A 22,837-nucleotide genomic window follows, 5' to 3' on the forward strand; every position below is an offset into this window, starting at 1 on the left:
AGCATCTTGCTGTTTTTGGGAGGCAGCAGCACTGGAGTTTCTGGGATCTAGCTGCTGCTGTCATTAGCATAGGTTGCAGTGTTGATGTTTATAAGTGGCACTGGTGCCATTATCATAGCACCTCTCCCCCCTGTTGTGGTCAGGATTTGTCTGTGGCTGCTGAGCTTCTGAGACTGTCCCTCTTAAAGGTTCTGTGTGCTACTTAATTCCTTTTCTTTTTAAATTACTTAGAGCAGGCACTCAATTGACAAGAAAGAATCCTGATAGATACAATTTCCAAGATATGTGGAAACACCAAGTATAGAATAGTACACTTTTATTTTAAAAACATGCTTATTTTTTGTATAGAATTTTGTCTCTGGAATTTGGAACAGAAGTTGCCTCTAGAAAAGGGAGCTGAGAGTAAGGAAAGGACCTGATTTTCCATGACATATGTTTATGTATAATTTGAACTTTTAAACATATACATGGCACAAATAATTGGAAAAAAGGCATAGTGAAGCCACTGAATGACATCAACTAAGGGAACTGTGTGATAGGTTGTGTTTAGAAAGCTCACTAGGCAGTCCTGTGAAAGATGGACTGGAGGGAGGAGCCAAGAATGGGTGGGGGCAGAGAAACAAACTAGCAAATGATTACAGTAACTCAAACAAGAAGAGGCGCGGTTACGATGGCACTGGAAGTGAGGATGAAGAGGAGGAAAGTCTGAGCTATTGAAAAGATAAATCTAAAGGCTTGACTAACCATATGGGGAGGTGTATCAATCAGAGTTCAATCAGAGAAGCAGAACCATATTAAGAGCGACTGTTAAATGGGTTCAAGCGTTCCACTTTGGGAGCTGGTTAAGCTGTCTCTGTAAGGCTGTTGTCTGAGTCTGATGCTAGAACACAGTCCAGCTAAACTGACTGGGGATTGGGTCAGGGGCGGAAGTTCTATTTCTGATAAGGAATCCTCGAGGAGGCGATTTAGGGGTAGAGGAAGCTGGCTCTCTAGAGAGGAAGCAGATATACATTCACAGACTGTCTCCTTCACAGTAATTTTCCAAATAAAGCATTATAAAATCCAAGTTACAAATGGTAACTACCTACTGTTTAATGGGTACCTACTATGTATGAGGTACTTTACGTCTATTATGTGATTTAATTCTCACAAAACCCCTGAAAGTTGGACATTATCATCACCATTAGATAAGGTGAAATAGAGATAAAGTGAAATTAAAGAAGGAAATAGGCTGAGAGACCCTAAGACAGAAAGCTAATAAAGTGGCAGATCTGGGAATCCAACTTCTGACTCGACACCAACAACGTGGGTACAGTGAGAGAGTTTAACTCTACTGGAATTGGGTTGAGTCACTATTTTCTCAAATCTCCCAAAGATGGTACACAGATAGTACTACTCTACATGCATCAAAGATAAGTTCATTCATGACATACACTGTACGCTGTAGGGGTTTAGTACTTAATTCTTCAGGAACCTGTAGAAGGGGCTATACCATACAAAGCTGCCAGGCTCGGCCGGCGTGTCAGTGAGGTTCTCAGCTGCTATCAATAAAATTATAAATAGGAAGTGAATGGTCTGTGTCTCAGGGGAGAAGTTAAGCTGTGAATCTCAATCTCCTGAATTGAATAAAGTTTGGAAAACACAACTACTGGAAATTTCGGTAGAATTTAGTCTCTTCAGACCCCCAAGGAGCAGAATGCCAGAGAAATTCAATGTGGCCAGTGTGAAGGCTCTTTCCATCTTATATATCTAACACAAAACTTTAAGAAAGATAATTTAATTTTTAAGGAAAAGATCCATGATTATTTAAAAATGTGAAAACCACATCTAATAAACTGATAATAGTTTCAGGAACAAGAGGATGTCTTCGTGCCATTACAGTCACTTCATAAGGAAGCATTTCAATGAAGGCTGGGAGCTGGCTGCAGTGCTGTCCGGGCCCGTGACGAGGGGCACGGCTGCTCTTCCTGTGTACTGTGGCACTGTCCCATCTTTTTGGGCCTGGTTCTCTTAAAGGATATGTCCGTCGTCTTGCACACGTGACCATGGCTTAGAGGTAGGCACAGAGCCGCTCCAGCTGCCCAGGATTCGTATTACTTAGGAATAGTAGCTCCTTTTTCCCATCTTCCGTATGAGCTAAAAAGGAGTCAAAGACAGACAATTGGCAGTTTTTCCCTGCAGCATGGTGTTACCCAGAACGTTCTGTAGACAGAGGCTACATTATCCACATTACATTCTGATGTAATTAGCACTCCCAAGAGACCTCACTTTTACATCCTTTATCCCAATAAACTATTATTAATTTTTCTATGGATAATTTCCTTTACTGTCTCTATTCCTCCAATCCAGCATCTTTCTCTCCCTCTGTTCCAAGAATATCTTCTTGAATTTAGGACTTTGTCAAATCTTCCAGCCCCCTTAGGAATCTCCCCCCTGTGCCTCCCAGCCCACCATGCTGCAGCTGCTTTACACTCTGCCCTCCAGGCCAATATTAACTTATTCCAATGGCAGTTAATTCTCTATTACCTAGTGATAGTGTAGTCTTACTGTTCCTCTGCATGCCCCCTAGCCTCCCCACCCCCGGTCAAAGTAAGGGTAAAATCAACAGCTGGAATGCCTTCATATACAGATACTAGGACAGGTATAGCAAGGATTTGGTTTGGTGCTGGGGTAGACTCTCACACAGTATCAATTATTCTGTGTCCTAGCACATTAGTCTCTCAACCAAAGTTTGTTGAATGATGAATAAGTGCAACGATGCTAGACTATGACAGCAACCCAAACATCTGGAAACTGCCCAGTGGCTGGGCTTAGCCTGGCCTCCTCTTTTAGCATGAGTATCTTATTCTAGAGTAATATGAGAATTCAGGGAGAGTTACAACGTTTTTTGTAAATTAAACCTTAACCACCCCCCATCCCTACACCTTTCTGTACCATCTAATCAGCCAGAAAGAAGTCAAGATAAAAAGAAAAAAGATGAAATACAAATTACTGGCTTCTGCTGAGGGAAGAAGAAATGAAGGCTCTGACTCAGTGGGACTCTTCTGTGAGCACAAAGCCCTGATAGGAAAAAATTAAACAACTGACCTTTCTCATGTTGAAGCCAATTGTTCTCCAAATAATACTGAATACAACTTTCAAATTCCTTTGGGTTATAGTTGGAAACCAGGATGGGAATAAAGGGATCCAGGGTATCAAATCCTTCCTGGAGAAGAAAAACAATAGAGTATTTGTTAAGCGACAAATCAGCAGAGAGATCAATGTTATTTCAACTTTTTTTTTTTTTGAGGAAGATTAGCCCTGAGCTAACATCTGCCGCCAATCCTCCTCTTTTTGCTGAGGAAGACTGGCCCTGAGCTAACATCTGTGCCCATATTCCTCTACTTTATATGTGGGACGCCTACCACAGCATGGCTTGTCAAGTGGTACCATGTCTGCACCTGGGATCCGAACTGGCGAACCCCAGGCTGCCAAAGCAGAACGTGCGCACTTAACCTCTGCGCAACCAGCCGGCCCTATCTCAACATTTTGATGGCAAGGTCTTCACTTTTTTTCTATTCTACTCTACTTCTCACTCTCCAGCTACCCTGCCTTGTAAGTACAGGGCTCTGCACAGAGCAGCTGGCTACTGTTGCTCTCTATGGCCACAAACATTATATTTAAAAAAGAAATAATTCTTGAGGGGAGGATGCCACTTATCTGAATGTGTACATACATATATATATTCTGATTTTTCTTACGGTTCTGACTTCCACAGTCAACAACAGTTCCGACAGTTCATATACTCAAAAACAGAAAATAAATAAAATTAACAAGGATGGGGGAAAAGGCCCTAAATGGAACACAAACTGAAACAATTGAATCAATCAAACTGTATTTCAAATTCCAAACATAACAGTGAAGGGAGGGGGAAACTAACCCAAGTTAACTTGTGAATGGAGTATCTGGACTAGAGAGCCTTAGGCTAAAGACAAAAACTAAACAGATACTACGCTGTCGTTCACGGTTCTTTTTTATAGAGTGAAGGGTTAGCAATTCTGAAACTACTTCTGCTGTAATCTAAGATTGAGCTAATAAGTAAATATAGCGTGGATAATAGGCAGATTTCTTATTGTTGGAGATGAGGGTTACAAATATGGAAAGGGGGAAGGATATAATGAATACTGTGATGCTAGCCTTGAAGTGGAAGTATCAGTATGAACTCATAGTTTTTTAATATAAATAGAGAAACAGATATAGATGTGTATGGACGTATATATATAAACATATATGCATACAGTACATATACATATACATGCGCATACACGCAGGCATGCATGTATGAGTATCACATACATCTATTTACTGACTCTGCTCGAGGGCCTAGAAGAAGTGGCACCCTAGCAGCAATGAGTCCACCTACACTCAGCTCTTGGTTTCTAAATACCACTATCCTCTAAATGAACCAAGGCTCCTTGGAGAAATGGCTGATTCTAGGACTGGGGCGTGCAAAGTACAAGTTGAGTCTGGAACATGCTGTTGTGCCAAAATTAAGAAGTGCTTAAAGAATGATGGGGACATGTTAAAAGGACACAGAAGCCAGCTTGAAGGGGCTCCTACTAGCCAAATCTGGGATAATTTAAATACCAAAATAAATAATGATAGTAAAGGTTTGGAACCCATTAAATAAGAATCCACATGTCTACGCCAAAACAAATCAATACATAAGGGATAAAGGAAAGTTCTTGCATATAATAGAAAGCCAACTGATATATTTAGAAGAAATGATGGAGCGAGGAAATACCCATTTTACAATTATCATAATAACTGATTTAGAATAACTGAATAACCAATGGATACTAAAACTAATAATGGTAAGTTTGAGGAGTAACAGGATATTTACCTAGTCTCAAAGTATATCTCCATAAGATACTTACTCCTTACAAAAGGAAAATAGTAACTTTACTGAGAAGATAACAGGTGGACCCCACCTGAACTAAGTGTTCCAAGTTAACACTGTCAGTAATCGGAGAAATAGGTTTTCTGTGCCTCCTGATATTATGCACTGAGAAGATACAACATCACTTCTAACATCATATATAATTAGGAAAAAAATGAGACAACTCCATACAATAATCCATAAGATAGCTGGCATGTACTCTTCAAAAATAGAAATACAAAAGTTATAAAAGACAAGGACTGAGGAAGGGTCCAGATTAAAGGAGACTGAGGAGACATGACAAATGAATGCAATGCATTATCCAGGACTTTCTTTTTCTGTAAAGGATATTGGGATACCTGGAAAAATAAGAATAAGGTTCATAGATTAGGTAACAGTATTATATTGATGTCAATATCCTGATAATTGTGTTGTGGTGATATGTTAGAATATCTCTGATTTTAGGAAATAGACATTTTTAAGAGAAAAACAGGCATCATGTCTCAGGTTACTGTCACATAATTCAGGAAAAAAGATGGAGAGCGAGAGAAAAATAAAGCAAATATGGTGGGCCGGCCTGGTGGCGCAGCGGTTAAGTGCGCACGTTCCGCTTCGGCGGCCCAGGGTTCCCTGGTTCAGATCCCAGGTGCAGACATGGCACCACTTGACAAGCCATGCTGTGACAGGTGTCCCACGTATAAAGAGGAGGAAGATGTGCACGGATGTTAGCTCAGGGCCAGTCTTCCTCAGGAAAAAGAGGAGGATTGGCAGATGTTAGCTCATGGCTAACCTTCTTGGGGTGGGGGGAAAGAAAGAAAGCAAATATGGTAAAGTCTTAACGTTTTAGGAATCTGGGTGAAGTCATACAGAAATACTATTTTTCTCAAAATCTGAAATTATGTCAAAAAAAAAGAAAAAGTCTCTCTTTAGACAAAATGACTAAGGGGAAACCAATTTTCCAATGATCTGACCTTTCCCAGCAACTCCTGGGGCAGAAAGGCTTTCCGAGGCTTAAAGACAGATCCAGTCTGGCTCAAAGTCAACACAATGGCGCCTCCGTGCTGAAATGAGGAAAAGCCAAATTAGAAAAAGCTGAAAAAGATAGAAGAATGTATTTTGATCATCTGTAGATTTTTTTTTGCCATGCACTGGTATGGCGGTGTGGCCTAGCACAGTTAAATGTCAACTGCGTTGGTTATTACTTCTAGATTTGGCTCTGACAATAAATTGCTACGTGATCTAAAATTTATGAAAATCTTTTCCAAAGTTGATAAGAAGATATAAAAACACTTTGAACAATTGCAGGTAAAATAAAATTATGCCAAAATTTAAATAAAATGGTTTTGAATATGCTTACTGCAGTCAAATGGAAAGATGAGAAACCAAATACATAGATTTTCATCTTGGTACAGTTATGGGAATTAAATAAGATATAAGAACTTTCTGTCCCTAAAATTAGGGGCTGGAAAGTATTAGCAAGGTGCTGAAGGTCTTTAAAATGAAAATCCATTTCCTTCTGAAATATGTTAGGCATACGCACTCACCCAATCATTCTTCACCATTTTCCTCAGGTTGTAGATGAGCGCTAGTTCCTCTGGGGCAATCTGCACGTCCGTCAGTGTGTACAACAGAGGAGAGAGGGCCGGGAGAGACAGGGACGGGGGAGAAGAGATCATTACTTGCTTTGCCTGGATGCTCCCCTGAGACAAATGAATTGACAACAACTGAAAAATCCTCAACTACTACTTAGTGCCTGAAGGTACAACCTCTGAGACAAGCTACCTAGCCACCGGCCCTGAAACTGCCATGCTTCTGCAGATTAAAAACAGTCACCCCGGGAGAAAACACCCACTGCCCCAAACCACCCCCTTCCTTGAAGCTTCTGATCTTTTCCACTCAGATCACATAGCCTCATTTTGAAAAGAAAACAGGAAGAAAAAATTGACAAAGAAAGAAAACGTAGCTTCATGCTCTTTTCAAAATACTCTCCCTTAGTTTTCAATGGATGGTGGAACTCGGCATCACCTTCTCCTTCTGATGCTATTTTCACTATACATCTTAATTCAAATACTCCTCCGGGAAGAAAATATATTGATTGAATGGTCTACAAGGCTACATCCTAGCCTACATACATGATGGTATCAGAAATCAGAGAAACCAGAATAGAGAAACTCAGTTTTCCTACTGGGCTTTTATCTTCTCTTTTCAGGGTGGTCCTTCCCCAGAGAGCATTGACTCCATCCACTGCCACCAGGAGGTGAAAAATACCCGAAGAACTTTGCCTCTTTAGCTCTTTGAGCACAATCCCAACTGCATCTGTGGCGTTCCTCACTCGCGTTATGCCCTGTAAGGAAAGAGAGACGGGGGCTTATAGTCCTAGCAGAGGCCTTCTCTGGTTATGACGCAGTACACATTCAGTGTCTTTTTTATACCTGTTCAACTACTTCTCCCAGAGGACTGCCTTTCTCAGTGCTTTCTCGCTTATTCCAGACATACTTCTCTTGAACTTTTATCTAAAAACAAACAAAATAAAAATCAAAAAAGGCTACTCAGCCTAAGGATGAACCCATCCCTAGCTGAGAAGGTAGGAGGCTAAGGTTGTTAGGAGCCATTTTTTAATCTATTTTTCAAGCTCTGTAAGAGACCTCAGTATGGAAGTGAAAGCTTTCTAGCCCCTTTATGCCCAGAGCTTAAAAAGAGAGTCTGACTAAAAAGGTCCAGGATGAGGCCTTGGCATCCGCATTTTTAACAAGCTCCTAGGTGATTCTGATTTATATCCAGAGTTGAAAACCCCTGGCCTAGAGAGCGTATCCAGGCACTGTTAAACAATTTTACCAATACAATTCTGGTTCCGAAAAAGATCTTATGTGGAGAAAATTATACAGTTGAAAATTTGTTTTAGAGGATTGGAGGCTGTGACCTTGGAAAAGTCAATGAATCAATCTGTTCTCCACTTTTGTACCCACAAGATGAGAATTATTGCTGCCTCATTATTTCACATGGATAAATGAGTTTCAGGTTGTGAGCTCTCTGTGAGTAAAATGTGCGAGGGAAAAAAACCCCAAATGGTACAGTTATTCCCAACTACAATACTAGTTCTCCATAGTTTACGGGTACTCAGGGCACAAAGATTAAAATCTATTTAAAGAATGTCCGTCACTAAACTTCTGGGAGTTTAGTCACCTGACTCAAGAAACGCTCATTTGCAGTTTTGAAATTCTTCAGCCAGATCGAAGCCTCTAAAGGTTGATCCAAACGCTGTTTGTTGTAGGTGGACTGTAGAAGATTCCGGCAGTTTTTCACCCAAAGATGTGCTAAAAGGGCACAAGAAAACAAACCAGGCAGGAACTGACTGTATTTAACTCAAAATACTCTAAGCCTTTTTAGGTTATAGGAAATGACTTTAGATTCTCATATATTTTTCTTAAAGCCCTCTTGCTTCAGAGGTTTACTTTTTTGTCTGGTCCATCTTAGAGTAAACATTATCATTACAATGAATACACAAGGCATACCAGGTGGATTAAAGGTCACTTCAGCTTCCTGGCAGTTTACAAAGATAGTTAGAAAATGTAGATGCACACAACATTGAACAAAACAAGGAGGGATATATGCAAAGTATGGGAGTTTAAATTTTTAAGATCCATGCTGACAACTCTAGAATGCTGAAAAACAGTACCATGTCAAAGGCTCTGTGGGTACTCAAAATTGTTGACTGATGATACTAAAGCCTGTGATGACCTCTAAGGTGGGAGTTTATGCTCTTGGGCATTACATATCAAAGTGGGGGCTGTTGGGCCAAAATCTTTCATTATTATCATCAAAAGCCTCCAGGAAGCTTTTAGCTGAATTTCCTCTTGTTGCGTTTACTTCACCTTGCAACCTGCTTGTCAGTAGTATGAAAAAATCATGATGAATTAGCTCAGACCACTCTGCACCTGGAGCAAAGGCCTTTCCCTTAGCCAGCAGAGCCCTGTCAGAAAATTAAAGCCACAACCTACCACAGTAACAGGATAACTAACCCTGACAGAGTGAAGATAGGAAGTCTTACCATCTGGAATATGCAGTATCAGCCAGTCCTGTTTTGCACAGAAATGAATAATATGGCAAAGACTGAGGGTTTTTCCTGTTCCCTTCTCCCCATCTAAAGCACTTGTTAAAGAAAACATCACCAGCAGGGACACTTCTGTCAACAAGTAGTGCTCTTGCATTTCTTCTTTTGCCTCATTTGAGGAAAGCGTTGGCTCAAGACAGCCCAGGCAGGCGGGAAAGGATACAGAGAACATATCGTACAGCTGGATGAGCAAAATTGGTATTTTTCAGGTAATGCAGAAGCTCTAGCGCTGGTTTCCTTACCATCAGGCAAGCTTCATTGAATGTCTTCACCTAACAAAATAGGGAAGGAGGAAGGAGAGGGTGGGGTGTGGGACTTCTAGACAGTTCTTAGTATATAGACTGAGCCTAATATAGCAACCAGAGCACCAAATTGCATATTTTTCATTTATTCAGATAGGAGAGGTTGGGTTGGTATTGAATTTGAAAATCTGTCCATATAATTGATCTAAAAACTGAAGCACATTATCCCACACCAAGTAACCTAACAGTGAGCTTTTGATTGTTTCTGTAAAAGCAGCACAGATATTACATCAGCTGGTTGAAATCCACAAATAATCCAGACATCTCATAACATAACTATGTATACCACTTAGGGCTGATGTCAATATTAAAAGCACGTAAAATGCTTAACAAAGTATCTGACACATGGTAAACACTGAATAAATATTAATTCCTTGAAATTTATTTTTAGCTAATTCTTACTACTATAACCATTTAGACTCTTCTCTAGAACTACACACATGGCAGCTCAGGGCAGGTGTGACCAACTGCCCCAGAGCTGTGAGGCTAGACACTACCAGCACACAGACACACCAGAGAATTGACACATAAAGTTCATTCCCTTTTTGCCTCTGGGAATACTTTGGTGGAAAAATTTGGGAAGCACTGATATGTGTAAAAGTGATTTGCAAATAAAATATTTAATCATGTCTACGGTAAGAATAAATATCTAACAAATACTATTTGCAAGCATATCAGATAAGGATTAAAATAATGTATTTTTTAAAGAAATCGTAAGCAAACAACTGGATTGGAGAAGGACTTGACAAGTTAGTGCAAACTCAATGGAAAGTGAAACCTTCAAAAACACGCTACAGATATTAAAACAGAAATGCCATATTAGGTAATATGACAGTACTAAAATACACAAACAATGGTAAGGGAGTTGGCCTTTACGTAAACGGAAATTATGGAAAGAATGTATGAGTAATTCTCTCCAAAACACTGGTGGTTAAGCCATTCTGAAAGCAACCTGAATGGTTAATTAAAGTTAGGCCCCCACAACCCTGAAGCTAGAGATTGTACTATGAATGTCTTGGAACAGTTTAAAGTGCCATTACAGATTATTTCTTCCGGTTGTGTCCTATTTCCAAACTTAACAAGATTCTTTTTTTTATTTTAAATTTTTGATTTTTCCTTCTTCTCCCCAACACCCCCCAGTACACAGCTGTATATTTTTAGTTGTGGGTCTTTCTAGTTGTGGCATGTGGGATGCTGCCTCAGCGTGGCTTGATGAGCGGTGTTAGGTCCACGCCCAGGATCCAAACTGGGAAACCCTGGGCTGCCCAAGCAGAGTGCGCGAACCTAACCACTCGGCCACGGGGCTGGCCCCCAACAAAATTCTTGATGACAAAGCTGTCTATGTCTAGAATTAGCTCCTTATTGGTGTCTCATTTAACTTCTTAAAATAAAGCATGGTGAAGAAATGACATCCTCTGGCTCTTGGGCTAAAAATCAGCTGCATGGTCAAGTTTGATATTTCGTTAAGAAAGAATAATTTCTGAGGCTGACAATAATTCAGCAGGAGTTAGTCAAAAGAACCAATTATACCAATGAAGTATGGTTACATTTAATCATGAATTCTTTCAATGGCTATAAAGCACCCAAGATTACACTCTTTGGGTTGAAGTTATGACCACAAAACTACATTTTCTGAAAATCTGTGAGACTGAAGAACAACAAAGATGCATCTAATCCAAATATCACTTCTATTTGGCTCAGGAATATATTATGATTTTGTTTTTCTACAGCACGTTAAGTATTTTTATGATATTTTGCTAAGGCAAATATTAAATTTATTTTTAAAAATTATTTGAATGCCAAAGTTTCTAGAAATCTGTTGATTAACACAAGGAAAATAGCAAGATATTGTTTGTTTCTTTAAGAATAGTTTGCCTGGCTCCAAAAAGGATTTAAAGAGGTTAACCGCAGATAAACACTGGCTTCAAGTAATTATAGTAACAGCACTATTTATAAAAGATAATCAATAGCTGAATTTACCTTTTTTTTTAGATTCAAATTTCATCTTTTATAGTTTTCTTCTCATTTAATCCCACCCCTCTGCTATTAACAGCTTGTGTTCTGGGCTCCCTCCCATTCTTTCCCCTGTTTTGAGCACCTGCATTACAAAGCGAGGAGGCAGGCCATGGGGGAATACAGCCTTCAGATCCTGGAGAGGTATGTTGTAGTGCTGACCCTCATGCTGCTCCCCATGCTTTGCCTATGAAACAAAAATGCAAACAGGTATAATGGGGTCACAGACAAAGGGGCAAAGACTTTGAACAAGTGGAAGGGGCCTGCTAGGCCATATTGAGGAAACATTCATCTCTCAGAGCTAGAAAAGATATCTTTCATTTCTTATCGCAGACAAAAAAATACTGGTTGTTGTCCCCAAATTCACAATGTGTATATAAAGCTGGTGTTGGCCTGAATGATGAAGCCAGTTGCTCAGCAACATAAACCCTAGATATGAAGGGAGCAAAGACAATTCTTGCCATCTGGATTCTTCTGTGCTGTGTATAGAGATGCTCCAGTCATGTGACAAGATCATCTGCACGCCCCTGTTCCCATAGAAACCCCAGAGGAACTGGCAGATAAAGGGACTACAATTACAGGGAAAGCTGAAAGACACTTCAATGACTTCATTCACTTAGTCTATTTCATTTTGTGCTTGTGAAAGTAGGTGAATGCTAGAGATGTAAATAAAACACACCCTGCTGAGATGGTGTTTTGGGTAATGAGTTATTTTTTTCCCTCCCACATGCACAGCATATGTTAAGATGGGGAGACTCAGAGGGTAGGGGTAGGGACAAAAAGAGAGAAAAAAGCTATTGGTTCCCTTCACATTTAAGCACAGACCACACAACTAATTTCATTTATGAGAGGCAGCAGTAATAATGCGGAAGGAGAAAAGAAATCAACATCTAGCCTAATGGGACCTGAAGTAGAAAATGCAACACTGGATACTGCTGGAATCCTGGCTTCTGCTGACAAACTTCACTTTAAATGCTGCTCTTCTCAATAAATCAAGTTAGTGCCCTCTCAAGACACTAGGAAATCCACTTAGAAAGGTAGAAAATAGTACCAGATTGGTTATCAGGAAAACTGGGTTCTGTACCTTCTCTGCTATGTGATGTCGGGCAAGTAAGTTGCTTTCTTTAGGCTTCTCCCTACCAGGGTTGGTAAACTATGGCTGGCTACCCGTTTCTGTAAATAAAGTTTTACGCAACACAGTCATAGCCATTTGTTTATGGCAGAGCTAAGTAGTTGTGACAGAGACCACTTTGGCTCCTAAGCCTAAAATATTTACTGTCTGGTCCTTTAAGGAAAAGTTTGCTGACCAATCATACAGAAAAGATCAATAATAACTGCTACATTTAACTTCTAAGGAAGTGACTTAATACCTTAATTACTTAAGGTACTATGTACCTAATCTATGCCCAACAAATCCTTTGGCAGGAGGTCAGTTTAATAGTAGGGATTAAATCAGAGCAGATAGGGACTGACTTGCCTGAGTGTTTGATGTTACCACAGTATCAGGCAGGGAAGGGGAAGATGTGGGTTCCAGAATGCTGTCTCGTGTGTCTTGTCTGACTATATGTAAACCTGCTTAGCTTCTTTGGGTTTCAGTTTTCCTGATACGTAAAATGACAGCAACACAAATTATATGCCCTGAAAAAAATCCAAATATACATCAGCAACTCACCGGGTCACTCTCACTGGTGCGGGAAACAGCTCTGGGACTCTCAACTGGAACCTGATTATCCAGATGAGCAGCAAGGTTTTGGGGTGCCTGGCTCCCCGTGTGCAAAAAATGTCCAGCGTCCAACTAAAAAAAGAAACCACTTTAGTGTTCTGGAATTATCAGGTTTTTTATGCTTGCTACAACAATAAGGTTTTTCTTTTTTTAAAGATTGGCGTCTGAGCTAACAACTGCCAATCTACTTTTTTTCCTGCTTTTTTCCCCCAAATCACCCCAGTACATAGTTGTATATTTTAGTTGTGGGTCCTTCTAGTTGTGGTATGTGGGACACCACCTCGACATGGACCAATGAGCAGTGCCATGTCCACACCCAGGATCTGAACTGGCGAAACCCTGGGCTGCTGAAGCGGAGCATGCGAACCCAACCACTTGGCCACGGGGCCGGCCCCAACAATGAGGTTTTAAGCCATGTCTGCAACAGGGAAAAATGTCACTACCATACATTTTAGTTTTGTGTAAAACAAATCCTTGTTATTATTTATAATTCTCTAAGTCCAATCACATTATTCATATTCTGAATGTGTTGTGTTGCTGTGTCATGGCTCTGTTCCATATGGAAACAAACGATTCTGTTAGAGATTGTTCTGGAGCAGAGCATAGCTATTAACAACCTAAAGCAGGAGACTCCGTTTAATGCTCGTGCCCACAGTAATGAATGGTGGCCAGTACGGCACGATCCTCAGCCGTTTAGCAATCACAGTCACCTCAGTTACTAGGGGATCGGTGCAATGTTGCTATTTGATAGGTATAATTACACTCCCCACAATAATGCTAGCTGTGCCCTGGGATAAAGAATCTTTCATTAAGGACATGTAACGAGGGAGTGTGTAAAGCATCCAACTAAGTGAAAATAAACTGCTCTACGGGCAAGTCAGTGAACTGCACACGGAAGCCTCTGAAGTGGGGAGGAGTCGAGGGAGAGGATGAGATTTCAAGAAACAAATTGAAAAAGTGCTAAGTGGAGAACCCCCAAGCTGAGCTTAGTGATAACAGACCTCATGTAGAAGTGAAAAGATGCCCATTACAAGGGAAAGATTAGAAGCCAGCAGAAGCAGAATGAGGATGTGAGAGCTCGCTGAATTAAGGAAGTTGCTTGGTAAATCAATAGGTAATGTGAAAGCTGCCTGTAGGTTATATTCAGTCTCACCATGCAGCTTCACGAGTGCAGCAATGTATACTATTTTTATACCACCCCTCATAACTCTTATACCCATTTTATAAGAGGATCTTAAACTCCATAACGACATTCTAACTGGTATCTTTACCTCTAAATCTTTGACTCTTCATCTTTCATAGTCTAAAGATTTGTCCTCCCAAATAATAGGTTTAATCTTCAGCTAATCAAAAAGCTTGAATGGTTCCTGACTAATGTCAAAATAAGTCTCGAAGGCCTTAGCATGATTATCAAGGCCGCTGTGATGACTTCAATCTACCTTTCCAGTCTCATCCCGTCATGAACTCTATACTCTATTCATATGCTAAAACATTATTCACTTTTATGTTTCTATGCTTCTGCTCATTCTACTTCAACTTCCCTCTCTCTCTATTTAAACCTTACTTATCCTTTAAGGTTCATCTCAAATGTCACATCCTCTGTGAAGATTTGCTAGACACCTCCAGCCAAAAGTAATTATCTTTCCCTCTCTGCTGATAGCACTTTCTTTGTATTGCATGGCATTTTTACTCTGCCTTGAACTGCATTCATGGCTTTTGTTAACTCAGTACCTATTACATGCCAGGCAATACAGTGTTTTACAGCCATTATTTTTGAGTCAAGAATCCTAGAATATAGGTTGAATATTATGCCTGTTTTATGATGGGGGAAACCGCGGTTCAGGGAAGTTAAGTAATTTTACCTAAGGTCACAGAGTTGGTAGGTGGTAAAATCAGAATTCAAATCAAAGTTCGTCTAACACCAAAATCTCTATTCTTTTTATTATATCATGTTATGTTGCACATAAGTTTGTCTCCCATTCTAGTCCACACACACTTGGAAGAGAAGGGATCAGATTTTATTCCTCTCTGTAGCTCCTTCTCCAAATACCTAACACACCACAAATACTTCATACTTGTGCCCTGGAATAAAGAATCTTTCATTAAGGACACGTAATGGGGGAGCGTGTGAATCAGCCAACTAAGTGAAAGTAAATCGTACTACATGCAACTCAGTGAACTGCACCCAGAAACCACTGAACCAGAACTTGTATATTTAATATGAAGTAAAAGGGTAAAGTAATAATAAAGTTGCTCCAACTTTGTTGGAGAATGGCAGAGAGAGCAATGTTTATCAAACACCTAAATACTGTACATTTCCAGCCTCCCTTGCAGATAGATCGGGGTCATGTGATTATTTCTGGCTAATGAGCTGTAAATGGAAATAACTTGTATCAATTCTAGTCAGAGGGGCTGGCCTGGTGGCACAGTGGTTAAGTTCACATGTTCTGCTTCAGTGGCCCAGGGTTCGCCGGTTCCGATCCTGGGTGTGGACATGGCAGCGCTTGGCAAGCCATGCTGTGGCAGGCATCCCACATATAAAGCAGAGGAAGATGGGCACAGATGTTAGCTCAGGGCCAGTCTTCCTCAGCAAAAAGAGGAGGATTGGCAGCAGATGTTAGCTCAGCACTAATCTTCCTCAAAAAAAAAAACCAAAAAAAATTCTAGTCAGAGCCAGTTAAGAGTGGGTATAAATTCTTTTTTCCCCTGCTATGGCAATCTTAAAATCTACATGCTGAGATGACATCCCAAGATGATGAACCTTCTCCCTATGTCTACCCCCTCCCACATTTGCCTGCAAACCATTTTGGAAATATTGTAACAGTAAGAACAAAACAAAACAAAACATATACACACAACACAAATAATATCATTTATTGTGTTAAGCCAATGAGAATTCAGGGTGTTACCTCAGCATAGCAATCTGAATAATACACCCCAGTACTGATACTACTCAATTTTCTCAATTCAACTGGAGAGAAAACACCATGTCTTTAAAAAAAGTAGCAGCCAAGTGGAAAATTAAAGATATTCAAGGGCCACAAGGTGGTGCTATTTCTATAAGAATCCTATAACTTTTTAGTTAAATGCTTTTTGCAGCAAATTAAAAGCTAGCAAAATGGATTCCTTCCTTCTTATGGTGTGATATATGGCATCACCGAGCTAGTCTCTTATTTCCAAGGAAAACAACCATATGTACAATTGCCTCTGCACAGTTTCAGAATGAAAATCATGCAGTTCCTGAAAGAACAGCATTCATAAGCCAGTCAAGGTTACTCTAAACCAATCTACAAAAAGCACAAAATTCTTCTCACTGACACCTTTCTGCAGTTTCAATTCAGGTCTTTCTTATCTGCTATTAAGGAAGAAATTTCAGCCTTTAATGTAATTATGTGAGGGCAGAATCCATCCCTCTGTTGATCCTTGCTTTTATTTTCATTTTATAATTATGGGTTATTTTATGTACATAAGTTTATCATGAACCCCTGGAAAAAAGATAAATCCTATGGGAGGAAGGGCTCCTTTTCTAGACAATCTAATCTATAATTAAATGATCAGATGGAAGTGACTAAGCCCTCTGGCTCACTTCTCATCCTTCAGGACTAACTCTGAGAGGATTTCCTCTGGATCCTACTTAATCCAGGTTAGGTGCTCCTCCTGGGTGCTGTAACAGTACCATACTATAACGACTATTTATTCATGATTGCACTACTGGACCTTGAGGTCCTGGAGAACGTGGACCATAACGCGCACTATTGTGAGCACAGTGGTTAAGGCCACATGCTTTGAAGTCAGAAAGATCCGGCATCTAGTGTGGGCTCTACAACTTCCTAATGTGTTGCTTTAGGCAGGTTACTTAGCCGTTCTAATCCTCAGTTTCTGAATTTGTGAAACAAAGATATTATCTACTTCAGGAGTTGGTCATGAGGATTAAAAGAAATAAAGCACTTAGCACAGTGCCTGGCACATAATGAATACCCAACAATTAGTAACCATTACTAGTAAAACGAGTCATCTTAGATACCTGAGTACCTGCCATATGGAAGGTACTGAAGGTATTTGCTAAAATACATGAAAGAACGAAGTAAAGCAACAGAATGGTCTTTTTTAATATATGATTTTATTATTTTATTAACCTATCAGATAGACGTTAAAGGTCTAAACTGGCAACTTATTTTTATTTTATTTATTTATTTGTTTTTATTTATTTATGTATTTATTTTTTAAAAGATTTTATTTTTTTCCTTTCTCTCCCCAAAGCCCCCCGGTACATAGTTGTATATTCTTCATTGTGGGTCCTTCTAGTTGTGGCATGTGGGACGCTGCCTCAGCGTGGCCTGAGGCAGTGCCATGTCTGTGCCCAGGATATGAACCAACAAAACACTGGGCCGCCTGCAGCGGAGCGCGCGAACTTAACCACTCAACCACAGGGCCAGCTCCTATTTTTCTTTTAAATAATTCATGAAGGGAGGATAATCAGTAATCCAACTAGAGAATAATAAAAGTTAATATAGATAATGGCAATCAAGCTTATCTATTTTTTTAAAATGTTAATTCTCCTAGGGCTGGTAAATTCTCAAGCACAACTATTCTACTGAGACCTATTATTTGAAGATTTTTAGGGCAGCTGGGGGTCAAGTTTATGGGCAGAAGAATGGAATTGTGACTGTTCTTTTGAGTGTAAACTTGTAAATTAACACACTAGTCAGCTGAAGCTCTCCAGAGAGTTTTACTCTGGATACAATGAATCCATCTAAAAACAAGAAAGCCACCTAAAGACAGTTTGCACAAAGCATTCAGGTCAGTTAGGACTCACCTTATGGACCCTGGAGATAAGCCTTGTCATTCCTTTCAGCATTGTCCTGCACTCTCAAAAGAAGTGAAAAGGCAAGCCAGAACTGGGAAAAGATATTTGCACAATGGATTAGTATCTAGACTAAATAAAGAATACCTACAAATTGATAAAAAAATGAGAAGACACAAACAGACATTTCACAGAAAAGGAAATACAAATGGCTAGTAAACCCAAGAAAAGATTTTCATCCTCATTACAAATCAAGGAAATGTAAACTAAAACCTCCACAATGAGATACCATTCACAACCATATTGGGAAAAATGAAAAAGTCAGAAAATAGCAAACATTAAAGAGGCTATGAAGTGTTGGGAACTTTCACACACTGTCAATGGGAGTGTAAATACAAATTTGGCATTATCTTGTAAAGTTGAAAATGTACAAGTCTATGACCCAAGTATTCTACTCCTTGGTATTTATTCTAGAAAATCACTCATAAATGTACACTGGGAAATACATATAACAATGTTCACAGTTGTAGAGAATGAATTATTAAAAACTGTAAAAACACCACTAGCCTAGTGGTGTAGAGGTTAGGTTTGTGCACTCTGCTTTCGTGGCCCAGGGTTTGCCAGTTCAGATCCTGGGCACAGACCTGCACACGGTTCATCAAGCCATGCTGTGGCAGTGTCCCACATACAAAATAGAGGAAGATGGGCACAGATGTTAGCTCAGAGACTATCTTCCTCAAGCAAAAAGAGAAGGTTGGCAACAGATGTTAGCTCAGGTGCCAATCTTTGAAAAAAAAAAAGAAAAAGGGAGTGACGTGAGCAACATGGTGGAGTGAGCCCGCAGGGGACTCTCTCCCCTCCAAATTACAACCAAAAGGAGCAACTACTTTCCAATCAAAAACTCCTAATAACAGAGATCATCAGAGACCCACAGCAGCCGAATGACAGAGGGCGGAGAGGCCGGAGCCGCCCTTGGAGTAGCTGGAACTGGGTAAGAGATCTTCACTCCCTCCCCTAGAGACTGGGATTGGTGCCGCGGGTGAGGGAAGGAGCGGGGGAGGGGCTGCACGTCTGGGAGATCATCCAGGACTCCCACAGACAAGTGTAGCAGAAATCCTTTAATGGGGGAAAGCTTTCACGTGGGGGAACCCCATCAAGCCAAGGCCCCAGGAAACCAGAAAGCGAGAGCTGATCGGAATCCAGGTCTCCACATGAGAGAAAGTGCCTCTCCTCCCCAACCCATGCTGTGCGCCGCCATCAGTGCTGAAGGTGGAGGGCTCAGAATGCGCTGTTCTCGACCCCCATCTAGCGGCGACAGGCTCTAACTGCAACCAAATAGTAGCATTATGTGCAAAAACTACTCCTTTACCATCCAGCAATTTATAAAAGCTCCAGACCAAAAGGAAAACAAAAAATCACAGAATTACGTCCTGAGGACTTGGAAATAGGTAAACTAAGTTAAAATGAATTCAGAATAGCTATCATCAAAAAACTCAACGCGGTAAAGGGAAATATAGAGAAACAAGTCAACAAGTTCTGGAATTACTTCACAAAAGAGATTGAACTATAAAGAAGAATCAATCAGAAATACTAGAGAAGAAAAATACAATGGATAAGATAAAACAGAATACAGATTCCTGGAATGCCCATGCAGACACCATAGAGGAGAAAATTAGCATAATCAATGATAGACAGGTTGAATGGCTCCAGACAGAGGAAGAAAGAGAACTAAGAATTAAAAAAACTGAAGAAAATCTCCGAGAAATAGCAGACTCAATGAGAAAATGCAACTTAAGAATCATCGGAATTCCTGAGGGCGTGGAAAAGGAAAATGGAGCAGAAAGTGTGCTCAACGACATAATAGCAGAGAACTTCCCAAATCTAGGGATTGAGAGAGAAATGTGTGTGGAGGAAGGTTTCAGATCTCCTAGATTTGTCAATGTAAAAAGACCTACTGCAAGACATATAGTAGTAAAAATGGCAAAAATGAATGACAAAGAAAGAATACTCAGGGAAGCAAGGCAGAAGAAAATAACCTACAAAGGAACCCCATCAGACTTTCAGCGGATTTCTCTACAGAAACCGTATAAGCTAGGAGAGATTGGAATGACATATTCAAAACCTTAAAGGATAAAAATCTTCAGCCAAGAATACTCTATCCAGAAAAAATTTCCTTCAGATACAAGGGAGAAATTAAATCTTTTCCAGACAAACAAAAGCTAAGGGAATTTGTAGCCACAAGACCTCTACTACAAGAAATCCTCAAGAAGGCCCTCACACCTGAAAAAAGAAAAAAAGGGAGAAAGGTGTCACAAAACACAGAGTAGGGAGACAAATAGAATCAGAACAAGATAGCAAATATTCAACTATAGCATTAGGAGAAAGGGAAGGAAATCACTAAAGCAAAGACAATCCTATCACTCTAAGCACAAACTCACAACACAAGTTGGAATAAGAGATGAAAATAATAATTTTGGACGGGAGGAGGAAAGGGACTGAATCAGTTTAGGCTAAGGAAGTAAGAGACCACCAGAAAATGGACTATGTTATGCACGAGATTCTGAATACAAACTTCAGGGTAGCCACTAAACTGAAAAACAGAACAGAGACACAAAACATAAATAAGGAAAGTTCTAGGAAACCCAGCATAAGAAATTGCAGAAGTCAATGGGTAGCTAAAACACACAGGATGAGAAACAAAGGAAACACAGGAAAACCAGAAAACGAGCAACAGAAGGACAGCATTAAGCCCTCATGCATCAATAATCACCCTCAATGTAAACGGATTGAACTCTCCAATAAAAAGACACAAGAGTGGCAAAATGGATTAAAGAACAAGATCCAACAAATTTGTTGCCTCCAGGAAACACACCTCAGCTCCAAGGACAAACACAGGCTCAGAGTGAAGGGGTGGAAGACAATACTCCAAGCTGATGGCAAACAAAAGAAAGCAGGTGTCACAATACTTATATCAGACAAAACAGATTCAAGATAAGGCAGGTAAAGAGAGACATAGAGGGCCAATATATAATGATCAAAGGGACACTTCATCAAGAAGAAGTAACGCTTATAAATATCTATGCACCCAACACAAGAGCACCAAAGTTCATAAAGCAACTATTAACAAACCTAAAAGAAGATACCAAAAATAACACAATAATAGTAGGGGACCTCAACACCCCACTCACATCAATGGACAGATCATCCAGACAGAAAATCAACAAGGAAACAGTGGAGCTAAACGAAAAGATAAAACAGTTGGCCTTAATAGACATATATAGAGTGCTTCATCCAAAAAAAGCAGAATACACATTCTTCTCAAGTGTGCATGGAACATTCTCAAGGGTAGACCATACGTTGGGAAACAAGGCAAGCCTCTACAAATTTAAAAAAATTGAAATAATAAAAAGCATCTTCTCCAATCATAACGCTATGAAGCTAGAAATTAATTACAAGAAAAAAGCTGAGAAAGGCATAAAGATGTAGAGACTAAACAATATGCTATTAAGCAAGCAATGGATCACGGAAAAAATTAAAGAAGAAATAAAAAAAATACCTGGAGACAAATGAAAATGATAACATGCCATACCAACTCATATGGGATACAGCAAAAGCTGTATTAAGAAGAAAATTCATCGCAATACAGGCACATCTTAACAAACAAGAAAAATCCCAAATAGGCAATCTTAAACTACACCTAACTGAACTAGAGAAAGAAGAACAAACAAAGCCCAAAGTCAGCAGAAGGAGAGAAATAATAAAAATCAGAGCAGAAATAAATGCTATTGAAACAAAAAAGGCAGTAGAAAGGATCAATGAAACAAAGAGCTGGTTCTTTGAGAAGATAAATAAAATTGACAAACCCCTAGCCAGACTTACAAAGAAAAAAAGAAAGCTCAAATAAAAAAAAATCAGAAATGAAAGAAGAGAAATAACAACAGACTCTGCAGAAACACAATGGATTATAAGAGAATAATATGAAAAACTATATGCCAACAAAATGGATAACCTAGAGGAAATGGATAAATTCTTTGACTCCTACAATCTCCTAAAGCTTAGTCAAGAAGCAGCAGACAATGTGAACAGACCAAGCACAAGGAAAGAGACTGAAACAGCAATCAAAAGCATCTCAAAGAATAAAACCCCAGGACCAGATGGCTTTCCTGGGGAATTCTACCAAACTTTCAGAGAGGATTTAATACCTATCCTTTTCAAGCTATTCCAAAAAATTAGGGAGGACGGAACACTTCCTAACACATTCTATGAGGCCAACATCACACTGATACCAAAGCCTGACAAGGACAGCACAAAAAAGTACAGGCCAATATCAGTGATGAACATAGATGCAAAAATTCTCAACAAAATTTTGGCAACCCGAATACAGCAATTCATCAAAAGGATCATACATCATGATCAAGTGGGATTCATACCAGGGACACAGGGATGGTTCAACATCTGCAAATCAATCAACGTGATACACCACATCAACAAACTGAGGAATAAAAACCACATGATCATCTCAATAGATGCAGAGAAAGCATTTGACAAGATCCAACAGCCATTTATGATAAAAAAAAACTCTGAACAAAATGCGCATAGAAACTGAACTACCTCAACATAATAAAGGCCATATATGACAAACCCACAGCCAACATACTCAATGGGCAAAAACTGAGCGCCATCCCCCTGAAAATAGGAACGAGACAAGGATGCCCTCTATCACCACTCTTATTTAACATAGTACTGGAGGTCCTGGCCAGAGCAATCAGGTAAGAAAAAGGAATAAAAGGAATCCAAATAGGGAGGGAAGAAGTGAAACTCTCGCTGTTTGCAGACGACATGATCTTATATATAGAAAACTCCAAAGAATCCACTGGAAAACTCTTAGACGTAATCAACAACTACAGCAAAGTTGCAGGGTATAAAATCAATTTGCATAAATCAGTAGCATTTCTATATTCTAACA

The 22,837-nt window shown here is 39.7% G+C and overlaps 1 protein-coding gene across 8 annotated transcripts in view; it reads right to left on the reverse strand.

Annotated features, from left to right (window-relative positions):
• Positions 1-299: 299 nt before the first annotated feature.
• The window catches only part of DAP3 (death associated protein 3), a 37,230-nt gene continuing 14,692 nt past the window's right edge, over positions 300-22,837 (reverse strand). For 4 of the 8 annotated variants that reach the window (XM_008516767.2, XM_070608670.1, XM_008516766.2 and 1 more), the window contains exons 2-13: positions 17,884-17,965; positions 13,017-13,139; positions 11,430-11,531; positions 9,193-9,301; positions 8,967-9,059; positions 8,102-8,232; positions 7,351-7,431; positions 7,104-7,262; positions 6,463-6,522; positions 5,890-5,979; positions 3,088-3,205; positions 300-2,136 (exon numbers count right to left, since the gene is read on the reverse strand). In XM_008516767.2, the coding sequence (XP_008514989.1) occupies positions 2,051-2,136; positions 3,088-3,205; positions 5,890-5,979; positions 6,463-6,522; positions 7,104-7,262; positions 7,351-7,431; positions 8,102-8,232; positions 8,967-9,059; positions 9,193-9,301; positions 11,430-11,531; positions 13,017-13,139; positions 17,884-17,925 (1,194 nt within the window). In that variant the 5' untranslated portion in view covers positions 17,926-17,965 and the 3' untranslated portion in view covers positions 300-2,050. The remainder of the gene's footprint in view (positions 2,137-3,087; positions 3,206-5,889; positions 5,980-6,462; positions 6,523-7,103; positions 7,263-7,350; positions 7,432-8,101; positions 8,233-8,966; positions 9,060-9,192; positions 9,302-11,429; positions 11,532-13,016; positions 13,140-17,883; positions 17,966-22,837) is intronic. The other 4 variants (XM_070608673.1, XM_070608674.1, XM_070608672.1 and 1 more) reach the window with 1 other exon arrangement.

This window comes from Equus przewalskii, unplaced genomic scaffold (genome assembly GCF_037783145.1).
Source record: "Equus przewalskii isolate Varuska unplaced genomic scaffold, EquPr2 ChrUn-9, whole genome shotgun sequence".
In the NCBI taxonomy this organism is placed as follows: domain Eukaryota; kingdom Metazoa; phylum Chordata; class Mammalia; order Perissodactyla; family Equidae; genus Equus; species Equus przewalskii.